The sequence below is a fragment of the Pelecanus crispus genome, chromosome 17 (genome assembly GCF_030463565.1).
Source record: "Pelecanus crispus isolate bPelCri1 chromosome 17, bPelCri1.pri, whole genome shotgun sequence".
Lineage (NCBI taxonomy): Eukaryota > Metazoa > Chordata > Aves > Pelecaniformes > Pelecanidae > Pelecanus > Pelecanus crispus.
The window spans coordinates 2,273,619-2,289,844 of NC_134659.1; the positions used below are offsets into that span (position 1 = coordinate 2,273,619).

Sequence of the window (16,226 nt, forward strand, 5' to 3'; positions counted from 1 at the left end):
AAACAAAAAGCATAGAGTAGACAGATTTTGAATACTTCCCATTCCCAGCTGCGCAATCATGAGAAGCTCACAGATGGGGCATTTACCTCTGCATCAGACAAACCCCTGAACCTCAAAATCTTGCTTTACCAGCAGCTAAAAGTCCTAGTGCCTCAAGCTGGATTCAGGCAACAGCTGAATACAAGTTTAAAATCTGTCACAGTTTTGTTTCCCTTATAAATAGCATTCCCAGGAAGCCTTCAAATCTTTACTTCATTTTACAGGATGCTACGTACCTCTTGAGCTTGTTAAATGTTCATTTAGCGAAGCTAAACCAGGAAAGGATACCAACACCACAATGCGGGCTTTCTATCAGCCAAACAAACCAAGGGCAGTTGTGCCTGTGTCTTCGGTTTAGACAAGGTCCTGTCGTCTGAGCTGTCCTCGTGGCACCGCCGAAGCCTGAACCGAGCTGGGGACAGCACGCTTCCCCACTCCCCTCTACCCACCCTCGCCAACCGTCCTCAACGCGACCATCAGCTAGGTGGGGTACGACAGGACGCAAACAAAGCGCACAGAAGATGGGGGAGTTGTGCCCTTGGACGTCCTCCAAGGAGGAGTAAACGAAGGCTTCGAATGCTTTGGCTTGAGGCGCATCTGCGCCTACTTTGGGCGCAGCGTCAGAGCAACAGGCGCCCTCGCGCAGCCACCCGCCAGCCCTGCCGCGAGCGGAGCAAGAGGCCAAAAACCTGCTTTTCCTCCCCAGCGTCGCAGCAGCCCCGAGGGGTCCTGGGGCTAAGCTGGGGTCGGGGTGCACAGCACCACCTGGAAAAGCCTTTTAAGTGCAAATTCAGACAGCGACTCCCTGCCGTCAGGGTCGCCCAGGCAGGCGGCGTTTGAGCAGAAAGTGAAAAGGTTCACACGCAGCAACTTTCTGATGCTTGGTGCCATCTGCCAAGACACCTGCGAGTTCTGCATTTGGCCCGGACACCACCTGCCCACAGACAAGCTCCGCTGCCCTGAGCGCCCACCTGGCTGCCTTCCTCCCGGGGCTTTCAGCCCACTGAAAGCTTCACCGCTTCAAGAGAAGCGTTGAGTCACAGCAGAGACAGGAAGGGTGTTTTCGCAAGATACTGGCGGAAAAACCTCGATGTGATACAAAGATAGTGCCAGGACAGAGACCTTCAGCTAAGGTGGAAACACATTTTAGTACATACAGGAAGAGTCAGAATAGCTGCTCTTTGTATTAAGGCGTTAAATTTTTTTTCTCTCCGGTAAAATTACTGATCTGTAAGGATTGCTATTTGCACAATGGTTCAGATTTGCCTTGAAGTAACTGCTACAACTGTGATTTTATAGAAACAATTTCAGTGCTTTGAGTACCTGCAGAAAATACTCGACGTATGCATCCTATTTGTATCAAACTTAGTTTTTTGAAGTATATCTCACTCACATGAAGACAGTCACTGTTAATCCTCTTAGCAGTGGCAGCACTTTTCACCTCAGAACACTTAAGAAACCCCTGAATCCCGATCAGGACCAGGCACAACATGACCTTAGCGAGGTGAAAAACTGAACACGTGGAGGGTACCCAAAGTTCACGATTTTCTTGAGTCTACTCTAGCAGCACGAAGGGCTTTGGCATCACTGCGACTCAACGTGGGGATAACCGCGCTTGATTTCTGAACTCAGCTGGGTGGCAGAGAGCTGCCCAGCCCTGCGCACGAGCTGCTGTGTCCGACGCAATGCGCAGCTGCTGCGGCCGCAGCCAAAAGTGCAAGTGCTTCCCGGGCAGCGGCAGGCTTTGTCACCTGCGCTTTGTCATCCAAGGTCAGTTCATTGCAGATTCAAGGCCAATTTCACAGGAGGGAAAAAGCAGAGCGCTGGGATCAGCGTAATCAAGTCCAACATGTCTCCAAGTGCCTCCCCGCTGTGCCCGTTCCCTAATCTATATGTTCATAACCAGCACTGCCAGGAGAAGAGGGAGGATTCCTACAAGAGACAAATAAGAAGCTTCAGTCTTCACTGCAAACATATTCAACTATCTTTTCCCTCCCTGGTCCCCTTTACCTTCCCCCACCCTTTTCACATCATCTTAAAGCAACAACATCAGTCTGACAACGAACTGCAGTGGAAGGCTTTTAAGCTTATTTCAAGCAGAACACGCAGGAGACAACAACATTAAGGTAGGCAAGAGCGCGGTACAGGGGTTCAGGAATATGTATTACTTACCAACAATGATCACATTCGCTCCACCTGGAAAGGAAGAGAGCCAAAACATGAAACTCAGCACCCATTCAGCACAGTAATTCATCGAACTACGCAACATGCAGTATCTCAAATCAGAGCCAATGCACGTGGAAGACAACTGAAGCAACGCACAGAACGGGACCCCTACGCGGCCCAACTCCACAGACGTTTATCTCTTAACACACGGATGTATTTACCAGGATACTAGCCACTAGCCTGCCAGTCCGCGCCTCAGCCTAATCATGCTCTTTTGGCACTAAATTTTAACTGAAGCTGTTTCAGGAAGCATCGAAGGCTTACTCCTTAGCAGAATTATCTGATTTGAGGATTCGCAGGGGAAGGAAAAAGTATTTTGAAGACAGAGAGGTGAGACAGACACAGAAGACAGTCTTCCGCATTCGGGAGTAGGCTTGCTCCAGACTCCATGGAATTGATGCTCTACTTTACAGGGAATAGAGGCTGCTCCAGCAAGGGAGAAGCCGTCCTTGCATTTAGGAACTACAGCAGAGCCTCGGACAAAGTCTGTGCCCTCTGAGCCCCTCTGCATCCCCTTGGCAATCGCGCGGGGCTCTTCACAGAGAGTGTCAGGGAGCTGTCTGTGGGAGGAACATCAGCAAGAGCATCCGAGTACTTCTAACGGAAAAGGTGAAGAGGTGTGTGGGGAGAAGGAGGTACAGCTAAACGCCATGCATCTAGCAGCAACTGAAAACTCTTCAAGCTTTCTTGCTTGGTACTGGACCTTGGTTGCTGCCCGTTAGCCACAACTCCAGGATCTCACCCCATGAAATAAGCCACAGAAGTGCCTACTCAGGCTAGAAGCAACATTTCAGCCCTTTCTAGCTTCATATAACACTATACACTGACTTCGTAACACCCGATTTCAGCATTATACAAATTGAGTGGACAAAGTTCTAAAACCCAGTTATCTTCATCTTTCCCTGGTAACTAGAGAAAGACAGCTCTCCTTCTGTGACTGGTTTTTTTTTTTTTCCCTGTAATTTCTGCTCTTCCCTCGCCCCTTCCACTGTCGGCATAATTTCCAAATTGTATGAGAATATTGCACCTAAGGCCTCACAGCATGAGTTAGTACTGAAGTAAACACTAGTGGGGTGTGAGTAACTTTGCAGTTCACAATAAATAGCTTCAGGTCTAAATATATCACTGGCCTGGGCTGCCACGCCGAGGACCCAAGCCAGCATGCTCTGCAAGGGCATAGCTACAAGTGCACAGGGTTCGGAAGCTGATCTGCTCAACAGCTCCGAGACCTACTTCAGTGCCATCGGTCAAGGAAATAAATTTGTTTGTACTCACTTGGGTCACACGTTGGAAGAGGCGGTTTCCAGGTACTGTCTGCTTCACAAGTAACTAGGCTACTACCATTCAATGAATAACCAGGATCACACGCAAAGGTCACTGTACTTTTATACGAGTGCACAACGCCAAACCCAGACAACCTTCTCCCATTTTTCAATTCTGGATTTTTGCATCTGACCACTGGAAGCAAAGATAAGACAATAACAATATTTACTACAAGAAGAAAAAGCCCTGCAGCGACACCAGAGGCATTGAGTGAGAAGCTTACGAATAGAACTGCCGTCCTTTCACTCAGAGAGGCAGGTCCCCAGTGGGGTGTGAGTACTGCGTGACCAGAGACGTCACTGAGAAACTGCACATGTGAGAGCTTCATTTTTTATTTACAGGAAGCCTCGGGCGTGGGCAGGGAGAGGGAGGCTTTCGGAGGGCTGAAGAATCCATTAAACCAAGCCCTGCCTCTGAACACAACCTGGGACATCACGCTGTTAAGCTTTCTGGGAATCGTTTAGGACTCAAATCAACCTCCTCAGGTTTGGCAGCCCAGCAGGAAAGTACAGACTAGGAGAGGGATGAGAAACAAACTCAAAAGAGCGAGGAGAGCAAGAAAACATTTACTTTTGCATTCAGGGGCTGGGCCGCTCCATACTCCCTCGAGGTTATCATGCGTCGTACATTCAATCGTGGCTTCTCCAATAAGATCAAACTCCTTCTTACAGCTGTAAGTTGCAGCCATGCCGAAGGTGAATTCTCTGTTCCCAGTGATCAGCTGCCCATTCTCAATCTCAGGAGGTTGTAAACAGGGAATAACTGCGTGGGAAAGCAACAGCAAGAAAATGCAAGAACGTTTCCATCAAACAGGAAACTGAGGTCTAGCTGTTTAAAAAACTAAAACAAAACACCAAAAAACCCCCAACCCACCCCAAAGTAATAAAAGCCAAAGAAAAAAAAGAGGGAAGCAGCCCTAAAGCAATCATCTCAGCCTAACGCTCTTGAATGCCCCTTTAAATTCCAAATGTTTTCCAGGGTTTTTTTAAAAGGGTAAATGGTAAAACAGCAAAACAGCGCCTATTGTCCAGGAGGAGACGCTGCAGAAGAGGCCTCCTGGAGGCAATAAACACAGCCTCACCAAGCAGCTTGGGACCCCCACCTGCCAGTGATGGCATTTCCCACCTTCGTCACACTAACGAGGACCAGGCCAGGATACCTTTTACAGCAGCAAACCATCAGAACTATCAGCAGCTGATGGTCAGGCCCATCCCACAGGATGCTAAAAAGCCCAAAGAGCACCAACAAAACCCTGAGAATTTGTTTCCCCTTTGAAAATTGAGACTTTGGATGTGCAGTCACGCCTGAAGGCATCCCAGTCCCAGTCCAGCGCAGCTCTTGAGAAACAATTCAGCAACGGCTGCCTGACGGAAAGCACATCGCTGCGAGCGACGCAGCGTCCGCGGAGCCGGGCAGAAAGCTTGCTGCGCGCCCGCGCCGGGCAACACCAACAGCCAGCCTCGGGAGCTGCTCTTCTCACAGGTCTGACTTCAGAGCTGCTGCCAACAGCCACGGATCCTCCTTAGGATTTCATTTTCACTCCCAGCCCACCGAGAGTGCTTCTTTGGGGGAGAGGTAAGGAGCCACTCTCATTAAAGCCCAAACATAATTTCCATTAGGTGCCAAGAAGACAGCATCCACCTGCCCTTCCCCAAACTACCAGGTGTATTGCAATGCTCTGAGGAAGAGATGTACACAGAACAGTTGAGATCTGCTTACTTTCACAGTATGGAACGTTATCCCAAGAAACTTCATTGCCTATAAGTACACACTTTGCGGTCGACTTCCCAACTAATCGGTACCTACGAAAGGAAAAGGTTGAATCTCTTTGGAAAAAGCGAAACGAACTTGGGCAATTCAGAAAGTTCTACGGTTTCTAATGGAATTCTCTGGAGGAGCTAAACCCTAGGGGAAGAACAGCTAGCCCTCCCATAAAGTACAATTTTCTCAATACCTAAAGAAACGCAACATGTGATGCAGTCAGAGGAAATTTAATGCTTGCACCAGGCAGATCCAAGCTCACAGGAGCGTGAGCAAGCGGGCACCCCCGCCCCGAGTCTGTTCAGCCCCGTGCTGTGCAGCAGTAGGTCCAAAGAGCAACTTGTTTTCTGAGCAGGGCTAGCGTCACTGCCACACCTTCACCCCTCTCCTTCCCTCTCGCCCCGCTCCCGGCATCTCCCGGACACCGCAGCCCTCTTCTCCCCGAGACCCCTTAGCTAGGACGTGGGCAGCCAGACCCATCGCACACCAGCAAACGCTGAATTAGTAACAAGCACCGACAGGACACGGACAAAATTCTTTGCAAAGCAGCCAAAAAGCAACCTGCAAGGCCGTGCTCTCATGCCCAGAAGACAATCTGTTTGGACAGCCAGACAGGAGAGAGCCTGACCCCCCTGGCTCCCCGCTCCGAACACCTCCTGCTGTGCCCGTGCTTGCCAAGCAATCAGCCCCCCGATATTAAAAGCCTCCGAGCCTCCCGCAGGCGCTGCCTCCCAGCCTCAGCTCCCCCGACTCACCAGGAGCCTGCGCCAACGCTTACCCGACCCCCAGGTCGGTCCCTTTTAAGCAGTGATCCACTCACCCACGGTGACAGCTGAATGTCACAGTCTCCATCAGCAAATTGTCTGCAGTCGCATCCCCATTCGCTATCACGGGAGGAGTACACTGCTGTCCTAGAGGAAAAGCCAGCAGCACGGGAATTACTTCAAACCCAGAGATGGGCACGACCCGAATTTCAGAGCAACATCTCAAGCATGTACAGGTCACCCGTGCAGTCAGTCAAACAGGAGAGGAACAGAGATACTCACGTATACAGAAGTCTGGGTCTGCAGACCAGTTTGCATCACTCAGACAAGTGACAACAGCGGACTTTCCACTTGCTACAGCGTAACCCGGGTTACAGTGACAGCTCAGCTTTGTTCCAGCAGGAGAGCGGCCTCCCGCAGGCGTTTCACACTCAGCAAAAGGGAATTGCGGGGGAGGACCACAGTAGACTAACAATTGGGAGACAAAAGCAAGGTTAGCTACAGAACAGTACCCAAACTGTCTGCAATAACAACAGCGAACTGCACGTTTTGGAGCATACAACATTTTAACCTGTCTGAATGGCAGCGTCTGGGACACAGTTTGCATCCAACCCATTTAGCAAACAGCAGCATGTATCACAGTTTGCTTAACCAGAGAAAAGACAGAGATTGGATAGCATCTCTGTGCTGAAGATGCTCCTTCACTGACCACCAACCCAACCTGCAGGACCAGCTGAGCTCCGAAGCCAAGCAGCCCGAGCAGGTCCGGAAGCTGGTGAAGCAAGCCTGTCAGCTGTAGAAGGCAGTTTTGTCTCTTCTTTCAGTGCACTTGCACTTTGCAGTTCACAAATAAATAGCTTCAGGTCTAAATATATCACTGGCCTGGGCTGCCACGCCGAGGACCCAAGCCAGCATGCTCTGCAAGGGCATAGCTACAAGTGCACGGGGTTCGGAAGCTGATCTGCTCAACAGCTCCGAGACCTACTTCAGTGCCATCGGTCAAGGAAATAAATTTGTTTGTACTCACTTGGGTCACACGTTGGAAGAGGCGGTTTCCAGGTACTGTCTGCTTCACAAGTAACTAGGCTACTACCATTCAATGAATAACCAGGATCACACGCAAAGGTCACTGTACTTTTATACGAGTGCACAACGCCAAACCCAGACAACCTTCTCCCATTTTTCAATTCTGGATTTTTGCATCTGACCACTGGAAGCAAAGATAAGACAATAACAATATTTACTACAAGAAGAAAAAGCCCTGCAGCGACACCAGAGGCATTGAGTGAGAAGCTTACGAATAGAACTGCCGTCCTTTCACTCAGAGAGGCAGGTCCCCAGTGGGGTGTGAGTACTGCGTGACCAGAGACGTCACTGAGAAACTGCACATGTGAGAGCTTCATTTTTTATTTACAGGAAGCCTCGGGCGTGGGCAGGGAGAGGGAGGCTTTCGGAGGGCTGAAGAATCCATTAAACCAAGCCCTGCCTCTGAACACAACCTGGGACATCACGCTGTTAAGCTTTCTGGGAATCGTTTAGGACTCAAATCAACCTCCTCAGGTTTGGCAGCCCAGCAGGAAAGTACAGACTAGGAGAGGGATGAGAAACAAACTCAAAAGAGCGAGGAGAGCAAGAAAACATTTACTTTTGCATTCAGGGGCTGGGCCGCTCCATACTCCCTCGAGGTTATCATGCGTCGTACATTCAATCGTGGCTTCTCCAATAAGATCAAACTCCTTCTTACAGCTGTAAGTTGCAGCCATGCCGAAGGTGAATTCTCTGTTCCCAGTGATCAGCTGCCCATTCTCAATCTCAGGAGGTGGTAAACAGGGAATAACTGCGTGGGAAAGCAACAGCAAGAAAATGCAAGAACGTTTCCATCAAATAGGAAACTGAGGTCTAGCTGTTTAAAAAACTAAAACAAAACACCAAAAAACCCCCAACCCACCCCAAAGTAATAAAAGCCAAAGAAAAAAAAGAGGGAAGCAGCCCTAAAGCAATCATCTCAACCTAACGCTCTTGAATGCCCCTTTAAATTCCAAATGTTTTCCAGGGTTTTTTTAAAAGGGTAAATGGTAAAACAGCAAAACAGCGCCTATTGTCCAGGAGGAGACGCTGCAGAAGAGGCCTCCTGGAGGCAATAAACACAGCCTCACCAAGCAGCTTGGGACCCCCACCTGCCAGTGATGGCATTTCCCACCTTCGTCACACTAACGAGGACCAGGCCAGGATACCTTTTACAGCAGCAAACCATCAGAACTATCAGCAGCTGATGGTCAGGCCCATCCCACAGGATGCTAAAAAGCCCAAAGAGCACCAACAAAACCCTGAGAATTTGTTTCCCCTTTGAAAATTGAGACTTTGGATGTGCAGTCACGCCTGAAGGCATCCCAGTCCCAGTCCAGCGCAGCTCTTGAGAAACAATTCAGCAACGGCTGCCTGACGGAAAGCACATCGCTGCGAGCGACGCAGCGTCCGCGGAGCCGGGCAGAAAGCTTGCTGCGCGCCCGCGCCGGGCAACACCAACAGCCAGCCTCGGGAGCTGCTCTTCTCACAGGTCTGACTTCAGAGCTGCTGCCAACAGCCACGGATCCTCCTTAGGATTTCATTTTCACTCCCAGCCCACCGAGAGTGCTTCTTTGGGGGAGAGGTAAGGAGCCACTCTCATTAAAGCCCAAACATAATTTCCATTAGGTGCCAAGAAGACAGCATCCACCTGCCCTTCCCCAAACTACCAGGTGTATTGCAATGCTCTGAGGAAGAGATGTACACAGAACAGTTGAGATCTGCTTACTTTCACAGTATGGAACGTTATCCCAAGAAACTTCATTGCCTATAAGTACACACTTTGCGGTCGACTTCCCAACTAATCGGTACCTACGAAAGGAAAAGGTTGAATCTCTTTGGAAAAAGCGAAACGAACTTGGGCAATTCAGAAAGTTCTACGGTTTCTAATGGAATTCTCTGGAGGAGCTGAACCCTAGGGGAAGAACAGCTAGCCCTCCCATAAAGTACAATTTTCTCAATACCTAAAGAAACGCAACATGTGATGCAGTCAGAGGAAATTTAATGCTTGCACCAGGCAGATCCAAGCTCACAGGAGCGTGAGCAAGCGGGCACCCCCGCCCCGAGTCTGTTCAGCCCCGTGCTGTGCAGCAGTAGGTCCAAAGAGCAACTTGTTTTCTGAGCAGGGCTAGCGTCACTGCCACACCTTCACCCCTCTCCTTCCCTCTCGCCCCGCTCCCGGCATCTCCCGGACACCGCAGCCCTCTTCTCCCCGAGACCCCTTAGCTAGGACGTGGGCAGCCAGACCCATCGCACACCAGCAAACGCTGAATTAGTAACAAGCACCGACAGGACACGGACAAAATTCTTTGCAAAGCAGCCAAAAAGCAACCTGCAAGGCCGTGCTCTCATGCCCAGAAGACAATCTGTTTGGACAGCCAGACAGGAGAGAGCCTGACCCCCCTGGCTCCCCGCTCCGAACACCTCCTGCTGTGCCCGTGCTTGCCAAGCAATCAGCCCCCCGATATTAAAAGCCTCCGAGCCTCCCGCAGGCGCTGCCTCCCAGCCTCAGCTCCCCCGACTCACCAGGAGCCTGCGCCAACGCTTACCCGAGGTCACAGCTGTAGGTTATTGTCACCCCAAACAGGAGTTCAGTCGTGTAGTTAAATTTGCCATTTATGATGTCTGGTTGACTGCACGGCTTTCCTGGAAGGCCAAGTGATCAGCATTGGTATTTTACAGCATGATAGTGAAATACAGGTGACAGCGCTGTTCAGTGTCGTTACAGACTAAGTGGCCATTTAACGGGAACCTAGCATCCCTCGTGAGCAAGTATCAGCGCTTTCAGAAAAGATGTATGACCCACATTAACTTTTGAGGAACTGGAAATTAAAACACAAAGGAAAAGCAAATAAAAGCAGAAATGAAGCTAAGGACAAATAAAAAAAGCCAAGGTTTATACACCTACTGAGGAAGATAACTGATAAAAGAGACCAGTGGGCTCAGGGCAGAGGTCTTGGTCTGTAGGGAAACAGCACGAAGGAGAAGGGGACAGGGAGGGACCCCCTGACCACCCTAGGGCCGTACCAGGTGCGTTACCACGGGGACAACAGACTCCCACAGCCTTTTCCACACCGGACCTTGTTGCACTAGATCACCAGATGGTAAAGTAATTAAGAAGGGCAGAGATCATCTCGCAGAGATCATCTCGCAGAGATTAACGTTTCGAAGTGGAAAGGGCAACCCCAGGCAGGCACGCAAGGTGAGCGCTCGTTCTCAACTGCGCTAAAAAAAGTAACCCGGGGAGCATCCTGCCCACCTGCGCCGAACCGCGAGCAGGGCCTGGGGTGCAGCAGGGGACGCGTGTGCGTGCGTGTCCCGACCCCAGGAACCCCCGAGGGGGGAACCCACCGATGCAGAAGTCGGGGCTCCATGACCAGGTGGAGTTGGGCAAGCAGGTGACCACGGAGGACTTGCCCTCGGCCAGCCTGTAGCCCGGGCGGCACTTGTAGGTCAGCCTGGCCCCCGCGGCGTAGGAGTCCTGCAGGGGCAGGGGGGGCTCCGCAAAGGAAAACCTCGGCGGGCGTAGGCAGTCACCTGCGGGCAGGGCGAGATGGTGGCGGCGGGCTCGCCTCAGCCCTTCCCCACGCAGCCCCGGCCCCCTCTCCCCCGCAGCCCCTCTCCCCCGCAGCCCCTCTCCCCCGCAGCCCCTCTCCCCCGCAGCCCCTCTCCCCCGCAGCCCCTCTCCCCCGCAGCCCCTCTCCCCCGCAGCCCCTCTCCCCCGCAGCCCCGGCCCCCTCTCCCCCGCAGCCCCTCTCCCACGCAGCCCCGGCCCCCTCTCCCACGCAGCCCCGGCCCCCTCTCCCCCGCAGCCCCTCTCCCCCGCAGCCCCTCTCCCCCGCAGCCCCTCTCCCCCCGTGGCCCCTCTCCCCCCGTGGCCCCGCTCACCCCAGGCGCCGGGCAGCGCCAGCAGCAGAGCGCAGAGCCAGGGCAGCCCCATGGCCGGGCCCGGTGCCGCTCCCGGTGCCGCTCCCGGTGCCGCTCCCGGTGCTGTGCGCGCTGGCACGGCCCTTTCCGGGGCGGGCGGGGGCCGGGCCGAGCCGTCACCGGATTCTCACCCCCTCAGCAGCACGCCAGGCTCGGCTTTTTTCTGGTTTCTGTTGTTCCGCCCCCTCCTTCCCCCCAGCCCCCCGGCTGTTGACAGAAACGGGGGCTTTGGCTCCACCGAGCCCCCCGGGGCTGCGGCGCGGTGCTCGGCGGTGCCCAGCGGTGCCCAGCAGTGCCCGGCGGTGCCCAGCGGTGCCCGGCGGTGCTCGGCGGTGCCCGGCGGTGCTCAGCAGTGCTCAGCGGTGCCCGGCAGTGCCCGGCGGTGCCCAGCGGTGCCCGGCGGTGCTCGGCGGTGCCCGGCGGTGCTCAGCAGTGCCCAGCGGTGCCCGGCGGTGCTCGGTGGTGCCCGGCGGTGCTCAGCAGTGCTCAGCGGTGCCCGGCAGTGCCCGGCGGTGCCCAGCGGTGCCCAGCGGTGCCCAGCGGTGCCCAGCAGTGCCCGGCGGTGCCCGGCGGTGCTCAGCGGTGCTCAGCGGTGCCCGGCGGTGCTCAGCGGTGCTCAGCGGTGCCCAGCGGTGCCCGGCAGTGCCCGGCGGTGCCCAGCGGTGCCCAGCGGTGCCCAGCAGTGCCCGGCGGTGCCCGGCGGTGCTCAGCGGTGCTCAGCGGTGCCCGGCGGTGCTCAGCGGTGCTCAGCGGTGCCCAGCGGTGCCCAGCGGTGCCCGGCGGTGCCCAGCGGTGCCCGGCGGTGCTCGGCGGTGCCCAGGGCACAGCCGCGTTCTCCTTTCGCAGGGCCGAAACGGAGCTGCCCAACACCCGGGAAACAGCGAAGCAGAGGCGGCTGGGGCGGGGGTCAGGCCCCTGTCCCCTGCCCCCCCCAATGGCCCCTCTCGCCCCGGCCGGTGACGGGGAAGGGGCTCAGCCCCGGGATGAGGGACCCGGTGCGGCCTGCGTGGCTCATCCTGAGCGACGCTGCGAACGGGCAGAGGTGGCACTTGGGGACGTGGTTTAGTGGGTGTGGGGTTCAGCCCCAGCCCCAGCTCAGCACCACGCAGCCGCTCGCTGCCCTGCCCCGATGGGATGGGGGAGAGAATCGGAGAAGTGAGAGTGAGAAACACTCCTGGGGTGAGATAAGAACAGTTTAATAATGGAAATAAAGTACAATAGTAATGATAATAATAACAATACACAAAGCAAGTGATGCCCAATGCAATTGCTCACCACCCGCCGACCGATGCCCAGCCAGTTCCCAGCAGCGATCGCTGCTCCCCGGCCAACCCCCCCAGTTTCCATACTGCCCATGACGCCGTATGGTATGGAATGGCCCTTGGGGCAGTTGGGATCAACTGTCCTGGCTGTGCCCCCTCCCAGCTTCTTGTGCCCCTGGCAGAGCAGGGGAAGCTGAAAAGTCCTTGACTGGCATAAGCAGGACTGAGCAACAACTCAAACATCAGCGTGTTATCAACATTCTTCTCCTACTAAATTCAAAACACAGCACTGTGCCTGCTACTAGGAAGAAAATTACCTCTGTCCCAGCCGAAACCAGGACAGTGGGCATGGCAGTGGTGGGTTGACGGTTGGACTGGTGATCTTAGAAGTCTTTTCCAACCGTAGTGATTCAATTCGATTCGATTCTATTCTACTCGATTCTATACACGAGAGCCTCTGCCTCGCCAGGGAGGCTTGCTCCTGGCCGGTCCACCCCATCGCCCTGCCCTTGGTCCTCAACTCGAGGGCAGCCAGAGCCCACCCCAGGCTCTCCCTTGCAGAGTGCTTGTCCTGCTGCACCGTGCCTACGCCTCCTCTTCCTTGCGCCTCTCCCTCCGCGTCAGCTAGCTGAGGTTTAGGGCACGCTGGGGGTCCCGCTTGGCACCCCTGGGCCAGCCCCTGCTGCTCCAGCCCCGTGTTGGAAGGGGTGATCAAAAGGGCACAGGGAGGGGCGGCAGCCAGGGCACGGGGCAGCTCAGGCGCTCGGATGGCCATTGCCTCTCCCTCTCCTCAAAGCAGTATCAGGGTTGCACCCGTCAGCAAAAGCCCGTGGCAATGTGCTGCGTCTCAGTTCGATAACAGAACAGCGGAGCCAGATAACTGCGCCGCACCCTTCTGTCCTACCTGTAGCACTGCCTGTCTTTTGCCAGAACGCCAATAAATTCAATCTCTTGGCAAATACCAATAAAGCAGAAAGGCAATTTTTCAGCTTCTGTATTACCACTATGAATTTTGTCCCCATATCAAAACAGAACACGGAACACAAGCCAGCGAACACCAAGCGGGGAGCAGTTCGTTTAATCCTCTGAACTCCTTGCTGGAGCCGCAGCCTGGTTTTTTGGGTGGAGAATATGACTGGTGCAGGAATACTCGGGGTCGGCCGCGGGGAGGTTATAGCTGGAGAGGAGCACGCGCTTCCCCGATACACCACCCCCCGAGCCCGGGCTGGGAACGGGCTCCGCTCCAGCAGCCGCGCCTCGCCTCCGTCATCGCGCTTCCCGGGAAAGGCCGGGCACGCTGCTGAGGACAGCGCAACGTGACAGCAGCAATTACCTGAGCAGCTGATTACATCCAGTAAACAATGAGACTGCAAAACCATTTAAAGCACTCTATGAGAAGATTTGATTAGTAAATAAAAAGAGAAAACAAAACAAGCTAGGATACTAGTATTGCTTATTTTATATTCTTTCTATTTACAAAACTGTTTTACTATAAATACTGCAATCTTCACACTTGTATCTGCACATTAGTAAAGGAACCTCCATAAAAAAGTAGTTGAAAAAATGCAAGTAAATCTTGCAAGATCGTGCAAAGAGGGTGTTTCCCATGAAATTATTTTCCTAGCGGAAAGAAATGTTTACTGGATTTTCAAAGCCTCACTTTAAGAGCTGCAAAAATAGTTTTTTCATACTAAAACAAACAAAAAAGTAGGTATTGAACCAACACGGAGCTGAATTTGAAGTATGTTTGCCTTCCCTGCTTCTTTACAAAGAAATTCTTGATTGCGAAGTCAGACACTTGACTGCAGGTTGCCTTACTGCGCTGAGAACTTCATCCCTGGCAACGGCAGGAGTCAGCGCGGCCGCTCTCCCTCCTCTCCAGCCGGCTTCATGCCGCTGAGGGTGCTACAGCCGCCGGCATTTATCCTGCAACGGGGAAACGAGCAGTCAGGCGGGGTTAGCCGCTGCGTGCTGCAGCCCCTTGGCTGGGGAGCAATGACCTCTGCAGCCTCCGGTTTGTGGCACCTTAGCCCCGAGCTGCGGCGGCCCGAGGAGCGTTTTGGGTGCCCCCCGCGCCGGTCCCTACCGTCGGGTGCCTGGCACCGGGGCTGGCACAGGTGCGCGTGGGTGGGCGTCGCGCAGACGAGGCAGACGTGGCAGCCGGGGGTGTGGCGGGGGACGAGGTGAGCCGGGGTCCCCTCCCCGGCCAGGGGACACACGGGGCAGGCGGCCGCGTCGCTGTGGACAAGGGAGAGGTGCAGCTGGTCAGCGCAGAGAGGGCAGACGGGACCCCGCGGGCTGTGGAGAGAGTGCCAAAGGTGAGCCCTGGCGGGTTCGCGTCGGGAACCGCTCCTCGCCAAGCCACACCACACAGGTCTGGCACCCACCAAAGCTAGCTGCATGAACAGTTTCAAAGATATCAACTTTTTAAACTCAAACGAGTAGCGATTCACGAGTGCGGAACTGAAACGGCTCCTCCAGGGTGAGGGCTAATGGCAAGTGGAACAAGCACTTGCAGAACAGCATGAAATACATGATCGGTAAAAAGAAGTTCACACTTACAAAAGCTAAAGCGGGTGGATGCACACCTCAAACCATGTTTATTTTATCCAAATATTTATCTGAATTTGCCTCTGTCGGTGATGGCTCTGTTAAGGAAGTTTTCTGGGCTGAGAGAGCACAGGGCTCGCGTGGGCAGGTGTCAAAAAATAAACTGAGCGCACAACGTCACCTCGCTCTGCCCCAACCAAACTAACCATGCCTAGAGGGGGAAAAAGCACCCGGCAGCGATGTGAACGGAAGGCCCACGCTGCAGGGTCTCTTACAGCACTCAGGCTCTTTGGTACTTATAAAAAGCAAAGCTCCATCACAGGCCAAAGACGACAGAGGCCGAGCCAAGTGGGGACAGCTGAGGAGCACAGCCTGATTCAGAGACACCCAAGGAAACTGCACAAGCGTTGTCCAAATAAACCTCACCCCAGTTTCGCCGCTCTTTGCTTGCAAACAGGCACCACACTTTTACCCTGATACCGAGCTACGAGCAAGCAGAACCAACAGTTACGCACCCCCATCATTTTTTTTTTATTTTAAGCGGTTGACTCCCCGTTTTGAGGACGCTCGGCGCACGCCGCAGTGCCCGCTGCTGAGAGCAGCCGCCTGCACCGGCCGCACCGCACTCACCCCTCGTCCTGCCGGCGGGGCCCCCCCGGCCGCTCCCCGGGTGCTGCAGGACGGCTGTCGCACTGGCCGAGGTGGGCGCGCAGCCAGTTCTCGCAGGTGGGACAGACGTGATGGTCGCTGTGGAGAAGCACCGCTGAGGATGTGCGTTGAGTCTCTCCAGGGAGACTCAAAAATCACCCGCGAAGCTGGGCACTGCCAGCTTCCCTGGTACTGAGGAACCGTCCCAAGCAGGACAAAAACCTGGAATTAGCTCTATCACAAACTCCCCTCCCTTTGCTAAAATGTATGAGATGTTTCTATGTCTCTTCTGAAACACACTGCTTCCTAAATCCATACTCTCCTTACAGCTAGACCCCCAGTTCCCAACCTCACCCCATCGAACCTGCAAACCCAATTACGCTTCGGTTCAGTGTTTCTCTCTGTCCTGCTTTCGGCTGGGATAGAGTTAATTTTCTTCCTAGTAGCAGGCACAGTGCTGTGGTTTGGATTTAGGATGAGAATAACGCTGATAACGCACTGATGTTTTTAGTTGTTGCTCAGCACTGCTTATGCCAGTCAAGGACTTTTCAGCTTCCCCTGCTCTGCCGGGGGCACAAGAAGCTGGGAGGGGGCACAGCCAGGACAGTTGATCCCAACTGCCCCAAGGGCTGTTCCATACCATACGGCGTCATGGGCAGTA

General features: G+C 54.1%; 1 protein-coding gene across 1 annotated transcript; it reads right to left on the reverse strand.

The window, feature by feature from the left end:
* Nucleotides 1–719: 719 nt before the first annotated feature.
* LOC142595107 (complement receptor type 2-like) lies at nucleotides 720–11,118 on the reverse strand. The gene is made up of 14 exons (XM_075722543.1): nucleotides 11,067–11,118; nucleotides 10,530–10,715; nucleotides 9,728–9,824; nucleotides 8,908–8,990; nucleotides 7,759–7,950; nucleotides 7,141–7,323; nucleotides 6,396–6,581; nucleotides 6,170–6,260; nucleotides 5,308–5,390; nucleotides 4,159–4,350; nucleotides 3,541–3,723; nucleotides 2,623–2,727; nucleotides 2,212–2,238; nucleotides 720–1,971 (listed from the first exon to the last, which is right to left on the reverse strand). The coding sequence occupies exons 1-14, from the start codon at nucleotides 11,116–11,118 to the stop codon at nucleotides 1,928–1,930; spliced, it is 1,704 nt and encodes a 567-aa protein (XP_075578658.1). The 3' UTR covers nucleotides 720–1,927.
* Nucleotides 11,119–16,226: the final 5,108 nt, after the last annotated feature.

Excerpts from the sequence above, each read along its gene's own strand:
- LOC142595107 (XM_075722543.1), bottom strand. The coding sequence starts at position 11,118 with ATGGGGCTGCCCTGGCTCTGCGCTCTGCTGCTGGCGCTGCCCGGCGCC. Across the intron at positions 8,991-9,727 it reads ACCTACAGCTGTGACCTCGG|GTACCGATTAGTTGGGAAGT; the intron begins GTAAGCGTTGGC and ends TTCCTTTCGTAG. Across the intron at positions 4,351-5,307 it reads TAACGTTCCATACTGTGAAA|TTATTCCCTGTTTACAACCT; the intron begins GTAAGCAGATCT and ends TTTCCCACGCAG.